The 22281-nt window shown below is 37.8% G+C and overlaps 2 protein-coding genes across 2 annotated transcripts in view; both read left to right on the plus strand.

Moving 5' to 3' along the window:
- The window catches only part of LOC143909988 (uncharacterized), a 171639-nt gene that overhangs the window by 142244 nt on the left and 7114 nt on the right, over nucleotides 1-22281 (plus strand). The window contains exons 2-6 of the mRNA XM_077428314.1: nucleotides 13880-14021; nucleotides 14111-14178; nucleotides 15876-16023; nucleotides 16100-16212; nucleotides 16296-16401. Of these exons, the coding sequence (XP_077284440.1) occupies nucleotides 13880-14021; nucleotides 14111-14178; nucleotides 15876-16023; nucleotides 16100-16212; nucleotides 16296-16401 (577 nt within the window). The remainder of the gene's footprint in view (nucleotides 1-13879; nucleotides 14022-14110; nucleotides 14179-15875; nucleotides 16024-16099; nucleotides 16213-16295; nucleotides 16402-22281) is intronic.
- Nucleotides 1-22281, plus strand: part of LOC143909990 (uncharacterized) — a 152036-nt gene that overhangs the window by 116090 nt on the left and 13665 nt on the right. The window lies entirely within an intron of this gene.

Raw genomic sequence — 22281 nt, forward strand, 5'->3', positions numbered from 1 at the left:
AATGAGACTGAATAATACCGATCTTAACAACCTAATGTTAAATGGATGGGGTCAACCCTAACTTAACCTAACCTAACCTGACCCTTAAATAAATTCGTGTTGGCTGCTAAAATTTTTTTTTTTTTTTTTTTTGTGACAATGTTGATGAAATAAATCTTTAAAAAAGCATATTTTAGCAGCCAACATCTATTTATTTAAGGGTCAAGTTAGGTTAGGTTAAGTTAGGGTTGGTTTTATTCATTTAAGATTAGGCTGTTAGGGTTGGTATTTTCTTCGCTGCTGACGATATTTTGATAGAAATGCTTCGAAATCATTATGGGCTGCAGGAAAAGACAAAAGTTATAATAAACAGGTCGATTCAAAAGTAGATCGCACGCTAAAGTAGACCGCATACTTAAGTAGCACCATCTTGACTATCTACTACAAGTATGTATTAACTCGTATCTATCCAATGAACGACGTCTCAAAATAAAATTGAATCTGCTTGCTTACTTTATATAGGAAAGATATGCACAGAGTATCTTTCCCTGACGATACATCAGTTCGATACACCTGTAGGTGTTTGTCGAGGTAATATTTCAGCGTGGGAGCACTTGGCGCATTTCGCGACAAACTACTTTCGAATATTCGAGTTCAATACGGAAGAAGATATTTTATGTGGCAACACGTAGAAATTGGACACCCATAAAATTCTAAGCACCCCATTCGAGGGGGTTGTAAACGGGTGTAGAGGGGGGCGGGTAGGGGGTCGATACGCTATACATTTACAAACGACATTTATTATTGAACCGCACGCATTTCATAAATTATTTGATTATGGCGTCGGGGGTCAACAGGTTTTCGACGAGGCGCGTATGGGGGCCATTGTGGTGCTATTCACAATCGATGTCACGGAATGTCTCGACCTGAGTAATAGATATGATAACAATATCGTAAAAAGCGGTCTTTAGATTTTGAAGACATTCGCTAATGTCGCGATTGTAACAAGATTTAAAGTAGGACTAGTAGACCACCACTTGTAGTGGTGAATGAAAATATTGCTTCCAACCCCTATAACTTTGGAGTGTCGTGACTTAATTTTAAGTTATCAAATGTAGCTTTCGGCCAATGCAGTTTTGTTCTTATTACCTAGTACAATCAATCAAGTAATATTATTCCCAAAATATATTGTAACGTCTGGACAGGTCTGGACGTGTTGAAACCTGTCCGAATGGGTCAAGACAATAGCAGATAAACGATTAAAGTGCTTGAATTAACAAAAAATAAACTTAATTGCTATAAGCGATATTTTTCAGATATTAAAAAATATATATTTAAATTAATCGATTAGTTGTAATATATTTTGACTAGTTGAAATAAATTCCGTCTAACCCAAGTAAGTTGATTCATATGGCTAATTACATTCCAACTGGTCAAAATATACTACAACTGAAAATACAGTTCAACTATAAGTTAGTACCAGGTTAGTTGGAGAGGCTAAGTTTTCTTGAAAACGTCACTCGACTAGTAAATTGAATTGGAAAGTCACTTTTTTTTTTGTTTTGAACACATTCTTAGAGTACTCATTACTAGAGTACGGATAGCCAAGATGCCGCTCATTGTTCCATTGTTGTAAATGCTTTGTAAATGCATTTACAACATTTGAACAATAAACGGAAACTTGGTTATCCGCCCTTTACTCATTACCTTCATTCGTAATACCTATATTAACGCATTATTGAATTCTATAGCATTCGTAAAAACATCAGAGCTGTCAAAACATAGCTGTTATATTACAACTGGCGCACATTGTTGAAAGTGTATTTGCGCTTATAGAGATATTTTATTTATTTTTTATTTTATTACATTGTATACCAGGAAGGCCTTACAGGTAACCCCAATGCGCCTTGCTGGGCAATTACAAACAATACAGCAATTTTATTATACAAGTCGCTGAATTACATACGAGACACTGAAATACTCGCAAATTAACGAGACATCTATGAATTGTACATAAATTTTACTGTATATTAATTATACTCGAATAGTAGTGACATGGTAGGTAGGAAGGTTTTTAGTCAATTTTTAATCGGGAACCGTTTCAACGATAAAATCAGAAAATTGGACAAACTCTAATAGGAAACGATCGACCTGGAGTCACAAATATCCAGGTCTGACCAACAGCACTACAGATGTACTCAGAAAAATTCTTTTCATCGAGGTCAGCTCATGGGATCTTATAATTTACTATTTGAGTTGTATTCGAATATGAATGACTATATTACAACTAAAAATGCGCTTCGACTGTAACAGATACATAAAAAAATAATGATGATTTCAATAAAATAAAAAAAACGCTTAAGGCATATTTGATCTATTGTTTGGTAGCTCAGTGAGCTTGCACATAATCTTTCACCCTACCACTTGGTCATGTCTGAGAAAATTCTTTACGATATTTTTGTTGACTCATTTGTATGTCTAGAGTTAACAAGAAGAGGCTTATATCCCAAAAACGGCGTTGTAACACAAAAACTCCAATAAAATGTCAAGACAAGTCAAGTGTAATAAGATGACTTAGCAAAGAGGTCAACTTTCATCTGTCGATGACACTAACAATCCCCAAGCTAATGCATACGATTCAATCTAAACACTCCGCACAGCCTGGTGTATTCCAAGTGTGTTTCGATGACAGATGTCCTTGCGTACACAGTGACCGTTTATTACACAATTACTCGTAATCATCCTGGCGATTGGTTTCAATGAAATGTTTGCTATGTGATTCATCGACCACTTAAAAGATATCACGTTCAATTGGTCCTGCGAAGATGCACATGCTTATGTCCTTCTATGCAATAGTGAGTTAGGCATGGGATCTTATTCCCATAAATTTATCTTGAGAACACGCATAATATTACATTATACATAATGTGAATCATACACACCTGCTCTGTGCGAGACACAAATCATTCGAGACCAATTAAAATCCGGAGATAAATTAAACTTTGGGTCGCTTCTGCTTCCTGTTAAATGCTACCCAATGAATTATTGTTTACTTTGTAATTGCCAACTGTGTATTGTTTATAGTGCCTAATTTTGCGGCGCACATTCAACTTTGACCATCCATAAAAACAATTGTACTCACAATAATTTAAAATTATATACTATTTATGCGGATGTAATTCTTCAAAAAGTATCTTAACCCTCACGATTTATAATTTATCCATCTATTGGTACGATTGAGCTCAGATACGACAAGGAAATGGAATCTATACAACGCACGCCTCACACCGCTACCGTGTATGCTATACGCCAACCCACTTTCAAGAAACAAGTCGCTAGTTTCACTTCTATCATGCGTAGACTCATACACACCAGATTTTTGTCCACGCGGGCTGGATTTTTTCTGAACTTTCTCTATATAATGAGAACAAAATCTATCGATTTTCGTTATGCTCCATATATGTACATATGTAAGTACCGGCTATGTACATATACATACATTGCAAGTATAACTAATTTTCTACCATATTTTATAGATATTTTTTTAACAAAACCGTTAATTCCAAATTAGAATCATTCCAGGCCTTTGCGATGACTCACACTCGCGCAACTAAACCGATCTCTGGAAGAAACGTGGAGTCCCACAGGCTTCTGTGCTAGGTCGGAACTTTTCTATGCAATGTGTATTTTTTTTTTTTTGTTATATAAATGTTTGGCCAAAGTGTTGTTTTGGACAACTGTAAAGACACTGGCAAAAAAATCTTTTAAAAATAAAATAAAGTAAAAGTGAAATAAGCCATCTTACGACCTACCAAAATCATCTCTAAACGATCATGTGTGTGGTTGAAATGCATATCTATCGAGCAGTTTTTTGTATATTTTTTGAATTACGTTTCATACGCCGCGGGTGATTTTTTTTTTCTGACGTGAATCGATGTTGGCCCCAACACGCCAATCAATATCGGGCATGGTCGCTCAAGTCAATCGGCGACATTTATCGTCGGTGTGTTTGCGCGTCGCGGCACGTCTCGCCCCTAACTCGATTGCAGGGGGGCGCAGCGCCGGCCGTCCCTCGGGGACTCCGCCCCTTCCCCTCCCAATTCGATTTCGAAGGAATGAGGTGGGAGGGGGGGAGAAGGGACACGCGTCTCTCCTTAAACACTGCATTTATTTTATTTATCATTTTACATATTTCGCGCGCGGCGCCACATGGGACCTACACGCTCTGCACAAATTAAAGCACGCGATATGCATTTCAAAATATACCCCCCCACACCCCCACTCTTATTATTTTTCTCTCGCGCTATTATATTACATTATGTATATTGAATCATTATTTTTTATAGTTGCATTTTCAAATTGGTCATATTTTGTTCGTGATTCTGGTGTACTACGTCAAAATAATATTCGATTTTTTTTAACTTACCTTATGCCCAGCATAAAAGTAATTTAATACCGTTATCATAATTCAAGCGTAATTCTATTCATTTACATCAAATATAACTTCTTGTTGCGGTGGTTAACCACCTCTACTCAAAATTATACTAGAATTATGTGTATCCAAATCGGATCATAGCGAGTTGGAACCTACATACATAATTTGAACTGATTCGATGAGGTATTTAACTATGATATATATTAGGTTTCACAAGTACTAAATATATTTTTTATATACTATTTATATAATTTTTTTCAGTTTAAACAAAGAATGGGATTTATGGATTTTATTTTTGATTTTTACACTTTTGTTATTTTTTTTTTCTCTCTGAATGATGTATTATTTTCCTTTTGTTACTTTTTTATTTTACCATGTTTTCTGCTTTCGCTTTTTTCCTTTATTTACAGTTTACTTGTTTTTATATCTTGTTTTTATATATTTTTCAAATGTAGGCCATTGTGGCGCATTAGGTTCTTCCTGTAATGCCACAATGGTCCAAAACTATTAAATAAATAAATAAATATTTATTTGTTTATTTATTTACATATTAGCCACTGACATTACAGAATACTTTAATGCGTCACTACAAATACTATATATATAAGAAAATTAGCGAGACATCTATGTTACAGATAATACATTTTTGAAATCATATTCAATTGTGGTGATATTGTAGGTAGGATGGTTTTTGCCAATTTGATGGAGGAACCGCTTCAACAATGAAATCAGATAAATTGGCAAACTCTGATAAGAAATGATCGACTTGGAGTTACAAATATCCAAGTTTGACCAGTTGCATTAAAGATTATACCCAAAATAAATTCTTTTCAATCGCGGTCAGCTCACGGGGTTGAACCCGGTGGCCTCTCGGTGCTTAGTATCAACGCAACCACCGCGGCATGCTGCTGAATGTATAAAAATATATTTAAAGGATAATATTTAAAATCTTCGAACTGCACAATTTTTATGTATTTAATTTGTTATTTTGGGAAACATCGCACACAATATGTAGACTTAAAGAGGCCTTTTGAGAAGAAACAAACTTTTACACGAATTCTTATGTTCTTTATGATGGACGGATATATAAATTTATGTATATATGTATATGTACTTATACTTTGAGAATTATATGAACGGGAATATTTCATTTAAATTCATGAGAACAATTTACATAGGCCTCTCAACCTTTGATACATTCCGCAAGAAAGTATCAGGATAAATCTCCGCAACTCGGGATGAGTTTTCATTTTTTAAATTTTAAACCTAGAAATAATTTATCTATAAATACATATTCCGTCGAAACATCAAACTTGCAGCTACTCCTAATGATGCTGCAAATCTTTCAGTGCAATACGCTCCTAGTTGAAAATTGTGTGTACTCTAGTTAGTTACGAATGCAAAGAAGTCGAAGAATGAACTTAGTATTCAAATTTATTATTCCGTTATGTTTGAAGAAGAAAGCTTTTGATCAGTTCGTTTTTTGTGGATTCACCTTTGACATTGAATACGAAAAGGTTACGCGACGCAGACAAACAAACACAGCGAGAAGGGATCGAAAGAGTAGGGCGCTGGTGAAAATAGTGGGTGGTTTGAATGGAATCTAATCCTTAAGTCTGATGTCTTGTTCGAGTGGTTCAATAAGATGCACTCAAAAATAAATAAATCATAGTGGATATAAAATGGATGAACAAATTTGTAAGACGCGACCCGATGCGACACGACGCGACAAATGATCCTAAACTACGAGTTGTCATTACTAAAGCCCGGACCCAGAGGGTGCCGCGTATTGTTCAATTGTTGTAAATGCATTGTTAAAGGTTCGCCGAACGTTTTTTTTTTTTTGGACTTTGTAAATAGAGTTGAAAAAATCGTTCTAGCTTTGTAAATAGAGCTAAACCGACCCGATTCCTGGAAAAAGCATGGTGTCTATCCGCAGTCTAGTCATTACATATTATCTAATATATAATTTCGAAAGAGACTTTGTATCTACACCCAGCGCAAAACGAAGCTTATCAGTTGCATCACATGCAAATAACGATATATTTTTAAAGACTAGGAAAGGAATTTAAAATAACAGTTTTCGTATTATTTTCTACAACTCCTCTTCATCAATATGCAGCAAAAAAAAAAAAAGCGATTTCGTCAATAGATAACATTATGAGGGGAATCATTGTAAATTTGGAGTAAAAATGATCATTTTTTTATACCTGGAGTAGATTTCATAAATCAAAAAATCGATAAAAACGGATATTTAAAAAAAAACTAAATGGTGATATACCAATGCATTAAAAATAATTAAAATAATTGTGAAAACAATTTGAATACTCTAAAATTTTGAACGATGCGTCGGTGCTGAATCATCGTGAAAGACAAGATCCACCATTTCCGGTAAGCCTTCTAATGTAGGAATAACGCTTTTGTCGATGATTTTTTTATACTCCTGTGAGTTGACTATCCCATTTAGTTTAATGATTGAGCGAACACTATACCGTGTGATGGCCCCCAATACCATACCATGGCAAATGTTAAACAGTCAGCGCTTAGCACGATTCTTTATAGCGTTCGCCTAATTTTCGTCGTACTAGCGCCATCCCATCTGATCCAATCAGGTTGAATTTGGATTCATCTGAAAAAGTAATCGTCTCCCAATCTTGAACTGTCCAATTTTTCTTCTCTTTGGCCCACCAAAGACGAGTATCCTTCATTTTCTTCGTGAGGAGGGTTTTTTTTTTTGCACGGCCCGTTAAAATAGACCAAGTTCATTTCGTTTATATTGAACTGTTCTAAGGCTTACTGTTTTTTCCAACTTCAATGAACTCAGACCTAATTTTTGACGCAGTTTTGAAACTATTTTGAAGTGAAATTCTCTTTAAAATCCGTTCGTCTCGAGAAATCAGTTTTTTTGCCATTTTTCCTCTTTCGACAGGTGTTATGTCCATTGTTTTTTTATACTTCTTAAAAATATATAGTTATTGTAGGTAGAATACGTCCCCGTTCGTCGATAAATTTTCACAAAAGAATAATTTTCCTCCCAGAAAGTGACAATTTTTGATTTCTCGGCGATCGACAAAAATTCATATTTTACGCTCAACGCTCACAACACTAAAAAAAGACACGCACTACTTAAAAGTCTGGGGGAAACTGACTTTAAAAGTTTTTGGCAACAATACGTTGAGGTATGCTGAAAACAACTGTAAAAGTATAAAAACAAAATTGCCAGAAAATGAGACCCAATATGGCGAAAAATGGGCCATTCCGGTAAAATTTGTGACTGATAAGCTTCGTTTTGCGCTGAGTGTATGTATTGTTGGTTCGGAAATCCGTCACGTCATCAAACAAATGATTCGATTTTTTTCGATTCAAAGTATTCGAAGTCCCCGGGGGCGCAATTTTACAGGAACCGTTTCGATGAAAATCAGAAAAATTGAAAAATTCTGATAAGAAACGATCGACCTCGACAAACCAAGGTCTGGCTTACAACGAGACTACTAGTGGTAATCGAACCCGTGACATCAAGCACGAAAGAATTCAATACTCTAATAAGTCGCTGCTGGTTAAGAAACGATCGACCTGGAGTCACAAACTAAGGTCTGGCCAGCACCGGACCTTACTGGGACTCGAACCCTCTGCTCGAAAGCACAATATGCTAACCACTAGTCCACGAATGGCGAATGGTTGAATGATGGATGAATGGCGTAAGGAAATGTAAAGGGTTACAATAGCCATTCACATCTACGGAGATTTGTCTACAGAAAAATCGGCAAACAAATCTTCAGCAATTTATCCACTTATAAGTAGTGTTTTGGAAGGAGTCTTGTCTATTATATCTACAAAAAAGTTTTCAACAGTACCATCAAATTTTGTAGGACAACTTAGGTCATATACGCTCTCTGGAAGTGGTCCGACTTCAAGTCAAACGAAATCTATGGAAAAAGTTCAATTTTTTTTCAATTTTCACTCGCCTGAGCAACACTAGCTTATTCGGCTAGTAGCCGTTTTAATTTTTAATTTTTAAATACTTTTTATTATTACTAAATTCTGTTCCTAATACATCTTATATCTATTTTAATAGCTACTGATCTACTGATCATTTTCCATTTTACAATTTGAATTTAATTTTGTTAGTAATCATAGTATTATATTATTCCAATGTTAATGTACAGCATAATAGGAAAAAGAGCTCAAAAACCTATTTATAATTCTTATAAATGCTCATAATACATCTAATACATAATATTAATTGAAGATTCTAAAGTCGATGACCTAAAGCAGATTGTGTTTAGGTAATCTGTGTTTATACCTGAAGGGTATTGACATTTTTTTGTAATCACCGAGACTCTTCACAAGTGTGTTAGTATGGTTATTAGTGATTCTGTCATAGAATCTACTGGTTAGTTTGTTAGTAATGTCTGTAACTCACGGAATATTATTTATGGCATGCAGCTATTTCAAGTTAGTATATATGTTTTGCTTTCTAACACTGAAGAATAGAATTTGCTTATGCTTTCTGACACTAAAAAATGGTGGCCGTTTAAATTTGAGTTTGCGTTCGAAAATTGTAATTTTTGAATGGTTTGAAGTAGAAAGGGTTTGCGGTCGATGGCAGGAAGCAGTAAACCGCGGCAAACCGGAAATGTCTTGTCTCTGGCAGGCAAACTTAATCGTCGGATAATTCCAAATGGGTTCCGGGAAACGCCGAGTCTCTCGGACATGTAAAATTCATCGCGTCTCTCCGAACGCAAAGTCTCCTGCAAATAATTAATCAGGACACACTTGTTAACTTATGATGATAATTAAACACGTCGCACACACATTTCTCTCTCTCTCTCTCTCGTGTGACAGCTCGCGAATGTTGGAAACGACGGCTCTAACTCAATATCCATCTACCATTATATCTATTGTACGGTATATTATACAATATAATACGAGTATGTAGAAGCGCTGGTATCTTGACTTATTCACGTCTTGGATAATTGATTTAAAAAAGGGTTTCGCCGACGACGACGATGTGCTCTTTTTTTTGTCTTTCTTTTTGTTTTCCCTCTTCCGATACGTAAACATATTAAAGTTTCACGATAATGTAGCTTAAACGTTGAAAAATAAATTTAACCGCTTTGGTTGAGGTCAAAGTAGTTGCATCGTATAGTAGAATGGATAAGTGTAATTGAAAATTTAAATAAATTATTAACTCAATACCGTCGGGAATGTACATACATATGATTACGCGCCGTTTATTAAGAACGGGTGACGCATTTTTGACTATTTTGCTCGTCTACGCCGTATTATTTATCGGCCCGGCAAAATAGCCCTATTTCCAGGCAAATTAGTTATTTATCACGACATTATATGCGAATGCCCATCTCTAAAACATTTTGCCCCTCTCTAAAATAGCTCGCATGACAGATTCGGTGTTCGCCTGGCAAATCAAACGTCAAATGGGTTGCCAGTAACAAAAATAAATATCGACCCTACAACCTAATCCTAAATGAATAGGGCCAACCCTAACATAACCTCACCTAATATAACCCTTAAATAAATAAGTGTTGGCTGCTAAGATATTATGATGTGTTTGGATGGATATTACGATGTGTGGACCATGAGGAGAGTGGAAATGGACAGGAGCGGGGCGACGCGCTATCATCCAACTGTCAAAAATTATAATTTCACTGAGCCAGTTAAAATATATTTGGATATGATTTCACTGAACTATACCAATTGAAAATGTAACTGGTTATGATTTTACTGAAACGTCAAATTAATTTTTTGTTACTGGCAACCCGTTTGACGTTTGATTTGCCGGGCGAACGCCGATTCTGTGGTGCGAGCTATTTTAGAGGGTAATTGGATTATTAGTCACATTGCGATCGCCCAAAAGACAATTTTTGCCATGAAAATCGCGAATACAGAACATTTGGCACTCGAGTTCTCGTTAGTATGATAGTTATCGTTAGTATTGTTGCGTACGGGTGGGTGGAGGATCCAAGTAAAAAGATTAAGGAGATACACGCACTGGCAGTGCTATCGCCTACGTACCGCCTTATAAAGGGTAGATCACTCAGGACGTCTAATCTGTTTACCTATTGTATAGTCACGTATTCGGATATGTATTCCCACGACATTGGGTCTCCCCGTACCGATTCTGAGAAAGGACTAATAACGGTCATTGTTTAGCCTAAATGCACTTAGAGTCCAGATATAATCCTGGAAGTAAGTGCAAGCACTTAGTTAATCCGTTAACAGATAACCATTGAACGGTCACAGTCTCTGGGATTCTATTCGCTTAATCCGCGGCGTACGTAACAGTGTTAAGGACTTTTCGGCTGCCAGATGTTCCATTATAATCGAGATTTTAGTGATTTTTGGGCGAGCGCTTTGTGACCAATAATTACCGAACCATTTTATAGATATTAATTTGACATTTGTTGTGTAATTTATTAAAATTATTATCCCTTTGTTATTTCAAAGGTACATACATATATGGGGTGTATTTTAATTAACAGTTAACAGTCCTATAACACATCTCCATACTACACGTTTTACTATAACACATGCAACACGGTTCCAATGGTTATCGGATGAAACTGGTTAATGAAAAATCGAACACGAAACTTTCAAAAAGCGTCTACGGTCTTATTTAAAAAAAATAATAATTTAATTTATATTTTTTAAGCCGGAAAAGTCCCTTTTTATCATGGAACCGGTGCCTATTTTCGTTTGTTTAATTTATTATATATTTCTCTCGTTAAGGATTTCAGACCGCAACCAAGTCCTTGGCGAACCGCATGCGGCTTGCAATCCGCATGTTTGACATACACGAATTACCTAGCGTGTATATCACTTTAAGGACTGCAATAAAAATTCACTTAATGCTGTCACGTTGATATGAGAGGACATGACAGTTTGACAATTGCGTAATTTGTTGTGATGCGAATTTAAACAAACGCTTTTTTTTAGTAACGAAAAATGCATCTTGAAAAATTGCTTTCTACATACATATGTATGTATATTTCATTCTATAAAATATTTTCATTCGAATATATGTAATATGATATCGATTAGTGTCCCCTCTCCCCCCCCCCCCCGCAGAGGATGAGAGTCCGAGGAGCGTTGGGGTCTGATTTATTTTGGCGCTTAGTGAAGTTGGCGACCCTGTGCAAACGTTTTGGCCGGGGCCCCATTATGTGCGCCACTGAGATTAATAATTAAAGTAAACACGCGCCGCCTCTGCGGCGCAAAAACATTTTGTCTCCGGCGGCCACATTCCACACGCTTTAACACCGCCATTTAACCTTTTGTCCCCGCCATTGCACATATCGATTGTGTGTTATAATTTCGACGACACTCATCTATTCACTGAAATGTAGCCCTTTTGCTAGATCGGAAAGTCAATTTAGCTGAATTGCACTGCACACACAAACAGAAAATTTGCATAAAATTTCGACTGCGGCGCAACTTATGTACGTGCGAATGTTGCCAGCACACATATGTAGTTGCCACACATACGGAATATACAGCACTCAGCATACTCTGCTTGTAAACCTGTCGGTTTAGAAAACCTACGATATATCGGACTCGACTCATTGACTGATTCTCAATCATATGCCAGCAGCAGCATAGCTCGGTCGTTAAGCTTCTGCTTAGCGTCGAGAGGCGCCGGGTTCGATCCCATGACCTGACCTCGATTGAAAAGAATTTTTCTGAGTATATCTGTAGTGCTGCTGGTTAGACCTGGATATTTGTGACCCCAAGTCGATCGTTCCCTATCAGTGTTTGCCAATTTTCTCTGATTTCATCGTTGAAACGGTTCCCGGTAAAATTGGCTAACATATCCTTCCTACCTACTATGTCACTACTATTTGAGATTGATTAATTTACAATAAAATGTATGTACAATTCATAGATGTCTCGTTAATTCGCGAGTTTTTCAGTGTCTCATAATTCAGCGACTTGTATAATAAAAATGCTGCATTATTTATAATTGGCCAGGAAGGCGCATTGGGGTTACCTGTAAGGCCTTCCTGGTATATATGTAAAAAATAAATATGTTATGTTCTGTTCGGCGATTGTTCCGCACAAAGCGATCTCGCACATGTCACTAAAATTTCGATCACGGAACATCTGGCATCCGACAAATGACGAAAATTCTATTGATTGCCTCGATAAAATAAACGAATTTTTGTTATTAATCCACAAGAATAGTCGAAATATGATTTTTTTAAGTGGAATTATATTTAATTCTCATATAAAGACAATTTAATGTATTATCTCTATTAATTCAATTCAGATTCGTGTAAATACGAATAAATACGAGTACGGGCTTTTAGCTCGCAATTTTACCGAGTTAAAATTCAGCACACTTCCAATTAACCCTTTTAAACGAAAACAAAAAATAGTGTGGCCAGAACACTATCCCAATAAACATGTTTCAATATAAAATAGTATTAACAGTGGGAAAAAATCCCAAGTGAAAATACGTACTTTCGACTTTTGATTTGAACTGGACGACTACTTACGAGAGATTTGAAAGTTGAAAAGTTCTTCAAATGAAAGATAAAATACCCGACTATAGAAATTGACAGATTTTGAGACATCGACCGAACAACACCAAGATATAGAAAAATCGCGCGATTTAAAAAACACATATACATATATCCGAATCTCGAGCCAATCAACATTATTTATTACCAGATTCGTGTTTACTGGGCATAGATCTATAAGAAAAGTCATATCTCGTCTCTGAACCATTTTTCGTGTCGAACAATGTAATCAGTTCTAGTAAACCAGTGGTTGACGAGCATCAATCACATAATCTCGACGTTATAACATAATATATTATATTATACATATATCTATTTCATTAGAACTTTTTTTGAAATGAAAATAATAGTATTTTATATGTTCGTTTTTATCCATCTTCCGATTTATCCATATTCGCAATTTTTTAATTAATTTTCAACTAACAGCGAATACAGCGCCACTGCAACGATTGTACAGTTAATATTTAAAATTAATTAACTATATACTTATGTATGTCTCTGTCGGAAATATTTCTTCACATCATGTAGTTTTTTTGTAAATTTGACACTTATTAAAAAATTTAAAAGCATATAATTTAGTGTGGGTATTGTGTTAGTAATAAAATTAACCCTCCTTTGCGTTAGACTTTCGTATTATTATTCAAGTGCTAAAACGTTGAAAATGAAGGTAAGCGATACAAATTTGAACAAAGTGGCCCATTCAATTTTACTACTTACGCCATTTACAAAATAATGATCGAATTAAGTTAATCTTATCCTTATTGCGTTCCCTCGACTCAAATCTGCCGGCGCGGCGGCAGAGGGAAAGTGAGACTGTGGTACTTATTAAGTGACCGTTCATTTCAATATCAATTCAAATGCTAAACGACCGTTACGTTTCCTTCTTTTTAAACTTTACTTTAATTTCTTTTTACTTTATTTTCAGGAGGATGCGAGTTTCCAGCTCAGTGGGCAGGGAAATGGTTCCAGTCTGGAGTGCAACAGTCGTTGATAGTCAATTCTTCACATATAGAAACCAAAGGAGAGTGTTACGAAAGTCAGGGAGATAAATTCCTTCTTCACGACAGGTATTTATTAATACAGTCATTTTTTATTTTATTATTTCCCTCATGTATCAAACACTTGTTATTGATCAATTCTTCACATTTTGTTTCAGAGGGGACAATTGTTATAGATGTATAGTTATACATGAAAAGCATCCTAGTGTTTTACAGTACAAAGAAAGTAAGCATCGTTTGTGTATTAAAATTATTATTCACGGCAACCTCCGAATTAATCTATTTAGAATATTTAATTTACTTTTTGCCACAGTGAATTGTAAAATTTAGGGTTCGTTACAATCTTGCGTTATTTAAATTAATTCATTTCATTTAATTTTGTTGTATAGTATAATGTAAGTGTTTCTTTTTTGTCGTAGAAACATTATTGATTGATAACTTTAAACCAATGTCTCACCTTCTGAATAGATGAAAGACAATGATTTAATTTGAAAATAACATAAATGTTATTTTTCATTTATTAACTTTTATTCACCCAAGCAACGCTGGGCAATCTACATATCTCTTACTATATAAATAATATTTTGTATTTTTGCATTAGTAATCCATAAAATATTTGCTATATTTATGAGACTGAGTTTTCCCAATGTGTCACTGGGGAAATTTTTCATACTGAATAATATTAATTATTAATTAATTTATTATTATATAGTTGGTGAAAGTTATATATATACAGTACCGTGCATTGAAATCGCATCACTTGTTCGATGTTTTCGTTTTTTTTATTACAAACCTCCTTTACGTTTCACTTACGATTACAATTCAGAGGAAAATTTGCCTCTTATCCGATCCATTTCATACTTTGCCATATTGCTGATTTTGGTCATCAATATAAGTAAATGGATCCTCCGCCATTACGATAGAGATAAAATATCGTTAAAGACGCGTTTGAAGTTTGCAAATTTGAAATCTGGGTGACGTCTATGTAGTCTTTAGTTTTATACACAGATGGCGGTAGTAAAATAAAATTATTTGTATTTTTATTCAAAATAATAATTTCTATATCTTAATATTATATACAAAACTAATAAAGAGGTTTGTTTTTAAAAAACTTTTTTTACAAGGCTATTTTTAAATAAATCATTCTTTTAATTACATGTAGCTAATAAGTAACACGAGTTTTTTTATATGTTTGTAACTATTTAAAATCTTTTACGATTAAAAAAGATTGTTTATGTTCTTAAATTAAGACGAGATAAGAATTTAAAAAAAAACATGTACAATAGGGTAATTTTTTTTATTTATTTCAAATGTCTCTAACTAAAATAATATTACAGTATATATTTTTCTATGAATTAAAATACAAAGGCAATTGACTTAAGACAATTATAAATAATAATCCAATATTTAGTAGACCCTCCTTTTGCTTTTATGAAGGCCTCGACACGTGCCTGCATGGACAATACGATTTTTTTTAGCATTTCGTCCGAAATTTCTTCAAAACATACATTTTTAATAGTATTTTTTAACTCACAATTTGTCCCAGGGTGTTGTTTTTGTTCCCTTTGCTTTATAATGGCCCATAAATTTTCGATAGGGTGTAAGTCAAATTATTTGCAAATTTTTCGCCACGTCAAGTTTCGCTCAATTCGCCATGTATCGCACAAATCGTAGTTAGAATACCTCAAAATGTTCGAAATACTACACTTTTGAATAAAAAAGAGTACTTAAGAAAGTAGAGGACCTTCTACCAAGAATTCAAAATATTTAGAGATGATGCGATTTCAATGCACGGTACTGTACTTTAATTTTTAAAAATTCACTTGGAAAGTAACTTGATTTTACATACACAATTCAATCGTATATCATTTATACATATGTACTATTAAAAACTAATATATTGAACACATAATTTGATTCTAGCTTACTGTGATCAAAAAGCACCTTTGAACGATGTGTGCGAATACATTAGCGGAGACGCTCCACTGTTCTCAATGTTCAGACAAGACCCTCCACCTAAACCGCAACCTTGCCCTTTTAAATCAGCTCCTTTCACCTTTTCCTACAACAGGTAGAGTACATCTAACATTTACGAACAATACTTAGCATTTTCAGTGTAATAAAACCTTGTTTTTTGAACGATTAAGGGGGTCAGGAGACTGCGTCAATCCTCCGTCGAGAGCAGACAGTTGCACCGACGACTCTAGATTACTACTTAATTATCAGGCGTGTCCTGACATCGCTTCGACCGAGAGCAACGGTAACTATTCTCGAATCTAAACATCACTATGACATACATACATGTGAACGATTGTTTATAACCATTTTTGTTTTTCATTTCAGTCGAAGAACTAGTGTGTTTAGCCACGTGGAAGGAAGGCTCTACAAGATACCTTGTAGGAAAACTATCTCAACTTAATAGACGAATGACGGATGAGGATTCGTATAGGTTTGTTGCTATTACAGTAATATGCAGTGGTGTCATCTAATTTCCAATACATTTTGTAGTTTCAAAAACCAAACTTGCCACTATAGACACAAAAATTATAGATTATCCTATAATATTAAACAAACGATTCTTATATGTTTTTCAATTTTATTTTGAAAACGGGTCCAGCAATTACAAAATGATCTTCATTACATACCTCCTTTACGTTTCACTTACAGGAAAAAGTTTGCCTCTTATCCGATCGTTTTCATACTTTGCCATATTGCTCATTTTGGTCATCAATATAAGTAAATGGATCCTCCGCCATTACGATGGTGCAAAAATATCGTGTAAGACGCGTTTTAAATCTGCCCGGCGAGATAGTCGTTGACGTTTATCCACCGTTTGTTTATTAGTTTTAAACATAGATGGCGGTAGTAAAATAAAATTATTGATATTTTTATTCAAAATAAATTTTTTTTTTCGTTTTCAGCTCATTTGAAAGGTCAAATTACTAAATTCAATCCCCTATGAACTCTCAGACTGTTACCTAAGCGTCCAACCGTACAAATATTAAATACAAAAGCCTAGTTGTTTTTATCAGTAATAAGTTATTTTATTTTTATTTAAAGAAGGACTAACAGGTAGACTCAATGCGCTTTCCTAGACAATTGATTACAAACATTGTAGAATTTTTATTACATAAATTGCTGTATTTTAATTAATTAATCCATAGAGACATCTATGTATTTAGACTTGTGCATAAATTTTTACATATTGTACATATATCAAATTCAGATATTTGTGACATAGCGATTTGATGGGGCAACCATTTCAACAATGAAATCAGATAAATTGGCGAACTCTGATAGGAAAAAATCGACTTGGAGTCACATATATCCAAGTCTGACCAACAGTATTAAAGATAAGCACGGGATCCAACCCAGTAACCTCTCATCGCTAAACATAAACGCAAACACCGAACCATACTGCTGGTTATGAATAAGCCTCCCTGGCCTGAATATTGAATAATGATTAATTATGAATTAGAAAATTAATTAAAAACTATTATAAAATTTTATGTGCCGTCAGCCTGTTTTACGCGATGATTGTTCTTCAAATGCATATATTTTTTTCTAAATCGACAATCTGATTTTATTTATCAGATGATGTTCAATGAATTTATCATTATAGCAAAGGTTGTTTCGGGTTCAATTCAAAATCCAGAACCCAAATTGATTCCCAAAAAGCAAACTACATACTATTTCACGTGCATTTATTTTTTCTTTACTAACAATTGAGTGATGACAGTATGATTCGTATACGTATAGTATTGTAACGTAGAGATTAGGTGAGTGGCGCTCGTGGACTGATGGTTCACGACCGCGGATCACCTGATCTCTCGTTCCCGCCAAAAAAGGCCTCCACGAATGAATTAGCCCTATGCAACGGCCAAAGGCATCGTCTGACTCATCGACCAATGATTGTTGAGATATGTATGTATGTGTACTGTGTCCAGCGAGTATAAATATGGGGCGTTCTCGGCATGGAATTCATTCCAGCCCGGACCGCCGCCAAGAGAACACGAATAAACCGCTACTACCCATCTTCCTGCGTCTTTCTCCGATTCTGGAAACCCCCCCTCCTTCACGTCCACGCAACACTGGTGTCAGTCAAGTGGAATCGGAGATGAGCAGAGCTACGAAGAAATAGAAACCGTCGGCGACCGAAGAGATCTGACGAAAGCTGAGCTACTTCGTACCATGGACAGAAATCAGCAAGAAAAATGCAATTCTCATTGCAAATAGCTTTAAGCATAACATTCGGTTGATGGGTTGTGGTGTAAGCCGCGATTCGCATTTTATGTGGTAACGCATTGCATTTGGCGGCATTCAAAGGCGAGAGAGGACCACCCAGCGAGCTTACATTGACGGGCAACCAGCAGAACTGAAAATGCGCAGAGCAACGAGGAAGCAGCAACCGCCGGAGATCGACGCAACGCCACTACGAAGTCTAACCCGAGAATTGGACGACAGACTTCGTGCCATGGAAAGGGAAATGGCGACACTACGAGCGGCGCAGAAAGAAGCTCCAGCAAAAGACGAATCGGTTAATATGCGGTTATCACCGCAGCATATCACTCATGAATCGGTAAATGAATTTGACCGTGGCACAGTATACCGGGAATTCCCGACATACGACGGGTCAGGTTCCTGGGAGGAATTTCTGGCGAGATTCCGATTCACAGCTCGACTTCAGGGAGCACGAAATCTGTCGACGAGGCTGTGTGCAGCGATGCGTGGCGCGGCCATGAACTACGTCTGCCGGCTTCCACAGGAGACGCAGGACGACTACCAGCTACTAATGGAGAAACTCACAACGCGCTACGGCAATCGGACTTCCGTATATCAACACTTCGAGAAGGCCATCGGAAGAAAATGGGATCCAGAACGAGGGGAAGAGTCACTGACGGCCCACATGGACAGCATCACGGAACACGTGGAATTGAGTTTCGCGGGTGTCGTCGCGCCCGAAGCTCTCGAACGCGTGATCGTTTGCATATTCATAAACAGCATCATGCACTCAGAAGTCAAAGCAGCGGTGGCTAGACTAAGCCCAAGCACGAGTCTTCCGGAAGTCGTGAAAGTCGCTGAGGCGGTCTACGAGGCGACAAAATTCGCTCGCACCAGCAAAGACACGTCAGGCCGCATCCAGAATTGGCCGAAACTACAGCCATCACGACACGTGCCGCAGAAGCACGCGTTTCACAGTAGAAGGCCCACCCAAGACGCTTCACCGACAAAGTGGGGTTCTCAACCAAAAGATCCCAAAGATATAAGATGCTGGAAATGTGGAAGTTTGGGGCATATAAGCAGGAATTGTCGAGAAACCACGGCACGTCGACTCAACGACTCGCGTGAAGACGATGAAAGATCCGAAGCCCCATTATCGGAAAACGAGCAGTGATCATCCAAGAACGGGATACGATGATCACCACGCCCAACACCATACCCGTGCTGTACTCGTTAAATTCAAAAGGGTCACCGAAAATCGACGGAGCGATTGGTGACATACCGTGTCAAATGGTTGTCGACACCGGCGCAGAGATTTCTGTTCTAAATTTAGAACTGTATCAACAACTCCCCAGAAACCGGTATAAAGTTCTGAACGACAAAAGGAGGAGAGCGAGACAGGCGTCTAAATCTCCTTCTTACCTACATATCGTAAAATGGATCGAGGTCAAGATCAAGTTCATGAACCAAATAATTAAATGGAATTTCGCCGTGGCCGATATCCATGACGAAGTCCTGCTAGGAGTGGACTTCATGCGGAAAATCGGAGTTAACATATCGTTGGCTGAGTCTGGAGTGGAAGTTAAACTACGAAGAGTGAACGCATCAGTGGAAAACTTGACAATCACAAAGCTAGAGCAAACCTTGGCGGAATGTTTATCGTGTGAACAACGGCAGCAAGTACATAAAGTGTTACAAAGGAATGTAGTGGCATTTGCTCAGAACGAGGACGATCACGGCCGTACTACGAAAGCTGTACATTACATCGATGTGGGACAAGCCAAACCAATCAAGCAAGCACCGAGGAGGACACCATTAGCCAGAAAGCGAGAAGTCAGGCAGCTGATTGACGATCTTCTACGACGAGGTATAATAGAATCAGCTTCCGGTCCATGGGCATCTCCTATTGTGATGGTGAAGAAGAAAGATGGGTCTTCACGCCTCTGCATTGATTATCGACGTTTGAACGCGGTCACCAAGTTGGACTCGCACCCCATTCCTCGGATAGACGACACTCTAGATCGATTGGCTGGAGCACGGTACTTCAGCACGTTGGATTTGCAGAGTGGTTATTGGCAAGTACCTGTAGCCATGAAAGACCGTGAAAAGACAGCGTTTGCCACGGAATTTGGCCTGTTCCAATTCAAAGTCATGCCGTTTGGATTGTGTAATGCACCGGCAACGTTTGTACGGCTGATGGAGCAAGTTGTAGGAGACATGCAGGATCATGTATTGGTTTATTTGGACGACATAATCATACATAGCCACACCTTTGAGGAACACGTGGAACAACTGGAACAAGTTCTACAACGAATGCAGGCTGCTGGCCTGAAACTGAACGCCGAAAAGTGTCAATTGTTAAATCGAGAGGTTGACTTCCTGGGACACCGAGTATCACCAGAAGGAATTACAACCGACCCAAAGAAAATAGAGGCTGTGAAGAATTGGGACGTCCCACGCACAAAGACCCAAGTACGAAGCTTCGTAGGTTTGTGTACTTACTACCGGCGCTTCGTACAAAACTTTGCGAAGATCGCAAAACCACTGCATGGGCTAACTGAAAAGGACAGAAAATTCGAGTGGACATCAGAGTGTCAGAAATCGTTCGAGCAATTAAAGGAGGCACTGATAACGGCTCCCGTGATGACGCATCCACGACCTGACGACCAATTCATCCTCGATACGGATGCAAGCCAACACAGTATTGGAGCAGTACTATCCCAACGTCAGGAAGGGGAGGAACGAGTGATCGGATATTTCAGTCGCGCAATGAATAAGGCGGAACAAAATTATTGCGTGACCCGAAAGGAATTACTCGCCCTCGTGAAATCCATACAACACTTCCATCATTATTTGGCGGGTACACGTTTTACAATAAGAACCGATCACTCTGCATTGACATGGCTTAGCGGATTTAAACACCCGGAAGGACAACTTGCCCGATGGTTGGAGATACTGGGCCAGTACAACCCAGATATAGTCCATCGGCCTGGAAGGAAACATGGAAACGCGGACGCGCTGTCACGAAGACCATGTAGAATAGATTGCCCGAAATGTTCGCGATTGGAAGAACGGGACCAAGAAGCGGAAGACCAAGATACCGGTGTTAAAATAGCTCTGGTGGGAATTCAGCCGGAAGTTATAAACGATGCCACCATTCAGAAAATTATTGATTGGAAACGAACCGGACAGCGACCATCGTGGGAAGCAGTATCCTTAGAAGAGCCGGAAGTAAAAGTTCTCTGGGCCCAGTGGGACTCTCTGGCGGTACAAGATGACAAACTGTACCGTAACTGGGAAAGTACAACCGGAAGTCGACAAATACGACAATTGGTCGTACCAAAAGAACGCGCGACGGACCTTCTAAGGGAATTCCATAGCTCATCAACTGGGGGACATTTTGGTGTGAATAAAACACTGAAGAACATACGCCAGCGATACTATTGGCCGACGTGTCGAATCGACGTAATTCGCTGGTGTGAAAATTGTGCGGTATGCGCAGCCCATAATGGACCACAACGGAAAAACAGAGGAGCACTACGGCAGTACATTTCCGGGGCACCTTTAGAACGAATGGCGGTCGATATCCTTGGACCATTACCAACAACAGAGCGAGGAAATCGCTATGTTCTCGTCGCTATGGACTACTTTACCAAGTGGCCAGAGGCGATCCCCATACCTAATCAAGAGGCAGAGACGGTGGCCGAAGTGCTGGTAAACCAAGTTTTCACACGACTGGGTGTGCCCAACGAACTGCACTCGGACCAAGGGCGTAATTTTGAATCGAAATTATTCCGGCAAGCACTGCAACTCATGGGGATCCGCAAAACAAGGACTACTCCATATAGGCCACAGTCGGATGGCATGGTGGAGCGGCTAAATCGAACACTACTGGCTCACCTAACAAAATTCGTGGCAAACCGACAGAAAGACTGGGACAAGTTAGTCCCACACTTTCTGATGGCGTATCGAGCCGCACAGCACGATGCCACCGGAACATCACCAGCAGCACTGCTTTATGGACGAGAGCTGCGGATGCCTGCAGACCTCTTGTATGGAGGGCCCCCACCTGACAATGGACCAAGGGACCCACACCAGTACACTACAC

This window comes from Arctopsyche grandis, chromosome 3 (genome assembly GCF_051622035.1).
Source record: "Arctopsyche grandis isolate Sample6627 chromosome 3, ASM5162203v2, whole genome shotgun sequence".
In the NCBI taxonomy this organism is placed as follows: Eukaryota; Metazoa; Arthropoda; class Insecta; order Trichoptera; family Hydropsychidae; genus Arctopsyche; species Arctopsyche grandis.